The 8,977-nt window shown below is 35.9% G+C and overlaps 1 protein-coding gene across 1 annotated transcript; it reads right to left on the bottom strand.

Annotated features, from left to right (window-relative positions):
• Positions 1 to 5,158: 5,158 nt before the first annotated feature.
• LOC134640220 (polymeric immunoglobulin receptor-like) lies at positions 5,159 to 8,350 on the bottom strand. Its single transcript, XM_063491865.1, has 10 exons — positions 8,276 to 8,350; positions 7,757 to 8,077; positions 7,208 to 7,513; positions 6,967 to 7,075; positions 6,733 to 6,827; positions 6,592 to 6,626; positions 6,407 to 6,463; positions 6,227 to 6,283; positions 5,664 to 5,732; positions 5,159 to 5,475 (listed from the first exon to the last, which is right to left on the bottom strand). Exons 1-10 carry the CDS (start codon positions 8,346 to 8,348, stop codon positions 5,431 to 5,433), a joined length of 1,167 nt encoding a protein of 388 aa, XP_063347935.1. The 5' UTR covers positions 8,349 to 8,350; the 3' UTR covers positions 5,159 to 5,430.
• Positions 8,351 to 8,977: the final 627 nt, after the last annotated feature.

Below are 8,977 nucleotides of genomic sequence, written 5' to 3'. Positions count from 1 at the left end.
CATAACACAGTAATCCAAACAGCGTGAGGTGATCCGCAGTTGTAGCTCATCCATCTTGTTATTTAGTGACCGTGAGTTGGTGAGGAAGAGACTCGGAATAGCTGGTGCGTGTGGGTTAGCACGTAGCCTAGCCCTCAGGCCCGCTCTCTTCCCTCTCTTCTATTTCCTGTGCCTCCGTCGCCTACGACACTTCAGCGGTGGTATGGTGGAATTAGAGTCCGTGTCCCTCTGGATCTCAGGGGGAATTGAGTTACAGTCATGGGAGTCATGTGTATACTTTGCTGTAGACTACTACAGGTGTAAGAATCACCATCTACAACAATTAAAAGCTGCATGGACTGATTTACCTAACAGCAAGCAAGTAAACACTCATATGTATTCTCATGACATATAAAAACACTGATAATACAAGAAATGAAAGTACAAAAACAAAAATGTTTAATATACTCACACATCCTAAAAATAGAGTTCAGAATTATCTGTTGACGTTGATGCTTACAATGCTTCTTATTACAATAAAACCAAGGAACATGTCAGTGACCTTGAAAAACAGAAACTGAGTAACAACACAAATTGTGCAACAAACTTTCCTGCAGCTTAGCAGGAATTATATATATATATATTTTTTTTTTTTTTTTTTTAAATTTTAAAAAAGAAGAACAGTGACACAGTTCAAACACATAGATACTGCACAGATAAAAAGATTAAAAAAAAAAAAAAAAGCAAACAAGCTGTATGTCAAGTCAAGTCAAAGTGTATTTATATAGCATGTTTTTAAACAACTTCCTGTCACATTGTATCAGGCAATACTCAAATGCAGGACTCGGAACTGTGCAAATAAATTGAGGTTTATTTGCAGCACCAGGTGGAATATATGCATATGCACAGTGACAAAGGGATAGGGGCGCCAGGGATTCCAGGACAAAGGCCCAGGGCAAGGGTAACGCTTTCACATGCCTCTTCACACCGTCTGTGACTCACACACACTCAGGAAGGTGGAGGTAAGTACAACAATCCAGCAACAAGAACAGCACTCCAACACGGCCTTACGTACCGGCAGGATCACAGATGATGAGCAGCAGGTAACTGATGGGTGGGTGTGGAGAACAAGGCAGAGAACCCAACGCCGCGCTTTTGAAGAATGGACCCCAAGGGAAGCATATATAAAGGGAAGAGAATGGGCCCCAGCAGAGAACCCTGAGGTACTCCACAACTAAGTGGAGATGCAGATGATGAATACTTTCCTAAATGGGCAGAGAAACTTCTGTCTAAAAGATACGACTGGAACCATTTTATAGGTTGTAGCGTTAATACCTGCACATAATTCAGAAGAATGACAGAAGAAAACCATGATCTACTGTATCAAATGCTCTAGTCGAGTCCAAGAGCATGAGGACAGCAGAATTGCCAGCATCAACAATTAAAAGCAGGTCATTAAAGACTGTTAGAAGGGTTGTTTCTGTGCTATGTTTTTAAGCCAGACTGGAACTTCTCAGAGATGCAGATTAAATCCAAGTATGACTTTAAGATTGGGTATAAACTACCCAAACTACTTTGACAGAAAAGGTGCTTAGAAATGGGCCAGAACTGAGAAAGAACAGAGGCACCCAAGTTATCCTTTTTGATGACGGGCTGTATGACACTGTGTTTGAAAGCAGCTGGGACACAGCCAGACAACAGGGATGAATTAATTAGGTCCACAATACATGACCCAAGAATATTAAAAACCTGCTTGAGGAGACATGGTGGAATACTGACAAGGGAGTAATAAGAGGGCCATATATGCTGAACTATATCAGTTAAAAAGGTACAAACAGGAGAAACAGCAGGATGTGGAACAGTTTTAGAGGGAAAAGACCTGATAACAGAAATTGTTTCTTCAAAAAATTGGATACATCCTTCACAAAGTGCAGATAAGGGCACAATACAAATAGCACTACATAGATTTATAAGAGTTAAGAGTACTAAAAAGAAAATGAGATTTAAAAAAGGGTTCTTGCAGCTTAAACTCTGAGACTCCAGTAGTCTGCTTTATAAAATATCTAATGAAACTTGATGAAAGATAACCATAACCTTCCATCTTCTCTCTGCATGCCACCAGTATCACCTTATAAACTTATCAGAGTTAAGTTTAAAGTAAATATCCCAGTTAACAAGCACAGAGTCATTGAAACCGAATGCAAATATGGATGCTGTTAAAGAATTCAGCGTTTTAGCTTGAGAGCCAGCCAAAGTAACAATAAATAAAACGGCAAAATGGTTTGAAATAGGAGTGTCACAAATGACATAAGTTTGATTACATTGGTTCATTTGGCACATTAAACTTTTTAAAAAACGAGTCAAAACAAGTGTGTTTCACTGTATTCATGGGAACATTATGCTTCTTGTACTTGTATGTCATATCCATGTGATTTGATCCAAAAACACACTTTTGAACCATTCACCATATGATGTAGCATTCTTTCTTACTTATTAATTTAAAAACCAAACAAAAAAAGACTGACCATAACATTATGCATGCCTAGTTGGTAGGATTTGTCATGTAGATCATTTGTTATTCTAAAACTAACAAAAACTAAACTAACAGAGCTAATCAATCTGCAGAGACTATGGCAATCTTTATGATGAATTAGAGCAAAAATGCTTCAATCCAAAGGGACACTGAAAAATACTGTTTTCACCTGTCAAGGGCTTTTTGTATGGATTTTGTAAACTGTGCTGGTTTTATATGGTTTCATAAGTCTATTACTATACAGGTCTTTTTTCAACCACCCGATTACAATCTACAAGTTGATCTTTGAAAGTGAACCTAAAGGCTCTTTTAATAGCCACATCTTTCAGTTCTGTTCTCACCTATTCTTTTACTTATCTATTCTGTTACTTTGTTATTAGGTTTATCCCTGTGTATTTCTGTCACAACTTTCTCCACTTCCTCTCTTTCTTTCTCTGTGTTAAATTTTTAGCAATATCACTGGTTCAACATGGGTGTAAGGCAGAACTTCATGTGTTTACTTACCTTATTTACTTTTCCTTACGGACATGATCTCAAATGAAAGGTAAATTTTTTTTTGTTTGTCTGTGACCAGGACCAAGTTCAGCATAATTCAGCCATTCCAGCTTTAGATTTCATTGGCTGATTCAAGTGGATTACACCAGGGGGTACCCTGCCTCTCGCCCTAAGACAGCTAGCACTAAGACAGTAAGCCCCCCCCCCCCCCCCCCCCCCCAGACCCTGAAAAGGATAAGCAGAAGAGAATGGGTGGATGGATAGAATCGCCTTACATTCAGTCTGTTTTTTATTTCAGGTCAGTGGACTGTTTACTGTGACACTGATATCTGCATTTGTAATAATTTAAATCAAGTTATGTAAATGTGTAATTTTCACATATTCAGACCTGTCAAAATCTGGAAAAGATGAGGGAGACTGTTGAACACCACAACACCAGTGGTTTTGTTGTGTTCTGCACTGGACTCAGAGTGGACGCTCATTTTGTAGTCCATAAAGTTTGTATTTAATCTGTTTACCTAAAGGCATCATTAACAGTATTCATTTGTTTTGAAAAGGATTGAGAGGGCAGGGACTCTCTGTTGAATTTCAAGAGCGAGAAAGAGCACCGTGTGTCAAACAGCAAGAAAAGAAAATTTCTCTGTTGGTGGTTTATAGATTTTTTTCTGTGTTCTTTTAATTTAAGGTACACCTGGTATTCTGTCCAAAAATAAGGTCTTATATAAGATGATGACAATTTGATATTCCTAATAGACATGACGAAAATCCGGAAGTGTGTCAGGCCTGCTGAGAAAGGAAAAATATGTTTTTCTTTTCTATGAAGACAACTGAATAACAAGTAGTGCCAAATTATTACATCTAAACTAAACACAGGTGATGTGAGGTGTAGGTTTTCTTCACCTGTCCTTGTGTGCTTGTGTCAGTGACAAATTCAATGAAAATTGTTACCTTAATAACGCTAACTGTTTTACTAGGAAATAGTATGTGCACTGTGTCACTGATGGTATTTCATAATCAAAAAATGAATCCGTCTCTGGAGTGTAATTTGTGTAATTTCCCTGTTTCTGTTTTGTTGTGCTATTCAAAGATCCTCATGACTGTGTATTCAGAGCATCCCATAAAGAAGATGATAGAGGTTAATGTACTTTGTTGTGTTCTATGTTATAGACCATTTTCACTGCAGGAAGAAGCTGCAGTACCTGGCCAAAACATGCAAACTTCTTATGCCGATGGATTCAAACCCAGGACCTTCTTGCTGTGAGGCAACAGTGATAAACACTACACCACCATGCTGCCCCATAACATTTATTAAACCTATAATACATGCATGAGGTATTTAAATAACTGATGTGACTGACAATCGAGTATGCTGAAAAGAAAGAGAAAAGCAATGACATGAGTAGCCATGCCTGTGGTGACTAGATTTAAACTACACAAAGCAAATGGTCTAATTATTTGTTACTTCAGTGATAATTTCCTATAGACTCGGTTTAAAGCCAAGCATAATTTAAACCTATGGACTGAATTACGTAAAACATAACAGCAATAAGTTACTTTTTATGGACATAGAAAAAAGTACTGGATCAACAACACATTGCACCTACAAGAGCTGCTCAGCCATGCCATTAAGCTCCTGGGGCACAGTTTCTGTGCTGATGTTAATTTCAGTGGAGATTTGGAGCTCAGTAACCCTGTTCTGTAACACTGTATAGTCTGAAACTTCATCTGCTATGGTTCCTAAATGCTTCCATGTCACAATAATACCACATACAGCTGATTGTGGTATAAATTTAACAAAGTGACAGCAATTTAGTGAGCTCTTTTGAATGACCCGTTCTCTTAAAAAGTCATAGAAAAGCAGACTGCATGCAGAGTACTTGATTTTATGCACCTGTTGCAATAGACTGTAAACATTTAAACTTAAAAATTAATAGGTGTGGCCCAACACTTGCCTATATATTAGTCCACTCTCATCTTAAAATCCCCTCTGTTGTTTATAGAGCTTTTCTGTTTTTCGTTAAACTAAAGTCACAAAAAATACATTTATATAATACATAATAAAATGAATAATACAACAGATTAAAGCACAAAATAACAATGTTTAATATGCTTTAGAAGGTCAAAATTATACATTATTGTTGATACTTACAATGCTTCATTACAAGAACCAAGAATCATATTAATGTTCTTGAAAAAGAGCAAACAAACAGGTCGATGCTTCTTTGAGCCATTTTACAGCTACACAGGAATAAAGTTTGCAACAAAACAGTTACAAAACAAAAAGAAGAAGAAAACAGTTACTACATAAAAAGCTGATGACAACAGATTAGACTGCACTTATCTGACAAGACTCCAGTAACATAGGTACAGATAAAATAGATACAATTGCAAAATGTTTGAATATTTAATTATTTAAATTCTGATTAGCTAATGTGCTCTAATGTAACTTCTGTGTCTTTTCCGTCACCCTGTTGAAGAACAGAAACAAATCTTATGAACATTTGTTAGGAAATTAGGAAGAAAAAGGAAAGAAAGATGTGATCGAATTAAAAGGAAAGCATGACACAATGGGGTAACAAACAGAATGATTTAAAATGAAGGAAATAAAGGAGGTGAGATTCAGTGTGTGGTTGGGTTCAGGTCTTGTAATATTTACCCTTTTCATGCGCTGTTTCGTAACAACAGAACTGTACAAGATTTCCGTTTCACTTTCAGCAAATGACCTCTGGGCAGGAGCAAAAACAGAGACTGAGCACTTTACACTTCTGCTGTGCTTTAAGAAAAAATCTTAGTCTACGTATATTCTTACATATAAATGCGTACTTGTAGTATTTTAGCATTACCTCAGGTGATTTTTACCCACATGCCCAACACTAGACGGTACTTTTCTATTGCTCTAGTACTCCTACTTTTCAAAGTGTAGGGTGTCAGTGTAAAGAAAATACCAGTACTTAAATTAACTACAAGGGGTAAATGATTGAATTATCAGAAGCAAAATACAGCTTCATGAATGATGGTCTAATTTATTCATAGCTGTGGTTGTATTTTACAAGTTATATAAAATACAAACTGGTTTACCATATGAAGATTCATTTTATCAGACAGACATATTAGAACTCACTTTCTAATACTCGAATCAATCACACATACAGTATACTCTCCCACTATGTTTACTGGAAACTGGAAACTTAATTTCTTGATAGCACTGTAGTTGGTTACCTTGGCTGAATTTTTTTCCTTAGGTCTAACGTCAGAGTATGTTACTTCCTTGTCCACCTGTGTAGAATGAACATAATATAATGCATTTACACTCAATGACTGCCCTATAAGATCTGGATCATTTTTAAGTGCATGGTGTCAGTGTTGAGAAAATACCAGGTTTATAAAGGTTAGAGGTACCTTGGCTAAACTTCTTTTCTTGGGTCTAACATCAGAGTATATTATTTCCTCTTCAGCCTGCATTGACGAACAAAACACAATTAGAACGTCTGCCAAACTGTCATAATGTTGTGCTATCATTTTCGTCTCCTATTCTTTTAGTACTGTGTACCATGCCCACAAGCAAGTAGATCAGCATAACTTACCATTGGTGTGACTGATGAGTCTGCTTTCCTCTGCTCTAGAAAAATAAAACTGCTGTTACTGACACTGTGTAACACCTTAATTTGAAAGATTTTGGAGAAAACAATTACCATGGATATAAATTCAATTTCAGTAATACTTACTGTGTCTCAGTATAAACCAGATGAACAACACCACAATTACAATTGAGATCAACACATTCAGAGGGATGATGAGGATCCTTGGCACAAATGAATCTCTGCAACATACAGTTTGAAAACATAATTTAGTTTACTTTAATAAGTAATAATAGTGTTTGTAAAAATGTTTATAAATAGTTTCTTTCAAGATTTATTTTGCCTCTAAATACTGCAAATAAATATAAAAAGATATCTGACCTGTTTTCTTTATTTTCTACTACTGTAGAATTGTTCCATTGTTCCATTTTGATAATGGTTTCACTTCCATGAGTAGTTCTACTGTCAGTACTAGTAGTAGAGATCATGACTATATTTCAAAAAAGAATAATAATTACTAGAGTACTGTAGGAATGATTATCCTTATCTCTTAGAGTACTAACATTTATAAATAAGTGGAATTCACATGCATGTCGAATTTATGATCACTTGTAGTACTTACTAGTATTAAGTGGAAGTTTCTCAGTAACATTTAAATATACTGGTATCTGAATGTCCCCTTCAGCACACCAATACCAGCCACTGTCCTTTAATCTTAATCCACTCATGGTCACTGTGAAAACATATGGGTCTCTCATATGAGTGGTCACTGTTGTTCCATCTGTGGATCCAGATGATCCTGTCACACAGTTCCTGCCCAGCCTGCACCACCTCATTTCTCCAGAGTTACTGTGGTGGCATCTAATAGTTATGCTTTCTCCAATATATCCTGTAATTGTCTGATGATTCACATAGATACTGGTGGTACCTTTAATGAAAATAAATAAATAAATACAAATTAAATGAATTAAGAATAAATAAACACATAAATAAAATCAAAATAAATAGAGTAATAAGTGGAAAATTTATTGAAAAGTCAGTCTTCGCATTTATTCCATAATCTGAAGAAAAAGAGCATATTCAGCCTTTAAAAAATAAAATAAAACTTTGTTTTGTGCTTTGTCATAAAAAATTATAATTATTTAAAATATTTACAAAAATGAGCACTAACCAGTGGTAACTGAAAGTTTAAAATGCACTCCATCATCCACCTCTCCATTAATCTCCACTGCACACCAGTAATCAGTGTTTTTATTTGTCAGCTGGTTTATAGTCACAGTAAAAATGTTCTGTTTTTTGTCATCAGAGATTGAATATTTTCCTGAAGGGTCTGCTTCATTTGTTTTTACTGCATATCTGCAGGACATCCAATAATATCCTTCACACAAGTACTTCACATGGTTTTGGTATTTGGTCTCATAGAGACATGGGATGGAGATCGATTGTCCAGCTTTCACTGATACTTTACTGACTGTAGTTATGCTGTGAAGTCCTACAAGAAGAACAAAGTATTTTAATGGTTATGTTTACATAAAATATATTCAAATCTTTTCTTTTGTACATGTAGACATATTACATTATTGTAGTATAAAATAATTATAAAACTCCATACTACAAAAATTATTAACAGTCATTAATGTGATCATCGGCTGACATTAGCCTTTGAAACATAAGGTGACCTGTGACCAACCTTTGAGCACACTGAAGAGAAGAAGAATGATGAGATGAGCAGCCATGCCTGTGAGTGAGTAGACTTCAAACATATGAGCTACTGTCAAGTCTGGTTCTTTCTATGAGTGTATGCAACATGCAAATACAGCACTTCAACCCTGCCTTCCTGTTAGTTCCTCCTACTGTATGATGTTATATTTTTACTTTATTAAAACTTCCTGTCGTGTTTGGGTCAAATCTGACCGATCACTGATCACTGTCCGATCACTAGCGTACTTTGGTTCAGACAAGGTGTAAGAATCACCATCCACAATGTTTAAAAGCCACGTTGGTTTATTCATTTAACAGTAACAACAAGTGAATGAGAAATATTTATGCTCTTAAAACCAGTGAATACATCAGTGTGTAACAAACTTTTCTTCGGTATCACATGAGACAGGAGTGCAGACTTTCAGTTTTAATTCAATCCCAAAATTTCAGAGGCTCAAAAGTAATTGGCTAAATTAAATAACTGAAAATAAAATTTCTAATACCTAGTAAAAAAAACCTTTTAGCTGGCAATGACAGCCTGAATTTATGGATATCATCAGATGCTGGGTTTCAGTCTTTTTAATGCTCTGCCAGGCTTTCACTGCAGCAGCTTTCATTTGCTGTTTGTTTATGAGACTCTCTGTCCAAAGTTTAATCTTCAACAAGTGAAATGCATGCTCGGTTGGATTAA

This window comes from Pelmatolapia mariae, linkage group LG13 (assembly GCF_036321145.2).
Source record: "Pelmatolapia mariae isolate MD_Pm_ZW linkage group LG13, Pm_UMD_F_2, whole genome shotgun sequence".
NCBI lineage: Eukaryota > Metazoa > Chordata > Actinopteri > Cichliformes > Cichlidae > Pelmatolapia > Pelmatolapia mariae.
Note: the sequence above shows the minus strand (reverse complement) of the source record. Positions and strands in the feature narration are given on the sequence as shown.

Excerpts from the sequence above, each read along its gene's own strand:
- LOC134640220 (XM_063491865.1), bottom strand. The coding sequence starts at position 8,348 with ATGTTTGAAGTCTACTCACTCACAGGCATGGCTGCTCATCTCATCATT. Across the intron at positions 7,076-7,207 it reads GAAACTTCCACTTAATACTA|TCATGATCTCTACTACTAGT; the intron begins GTAAGTACTACA and ends TTTGAAATATAG. Across the intron at positions 6,828-6,966 it reads GTAGAAAATAAAGAAAACAG|AGATTCATTTGTGCCAAGGA; the intron begins GTCAGATATCTT and ends TGTATGTTGCAG.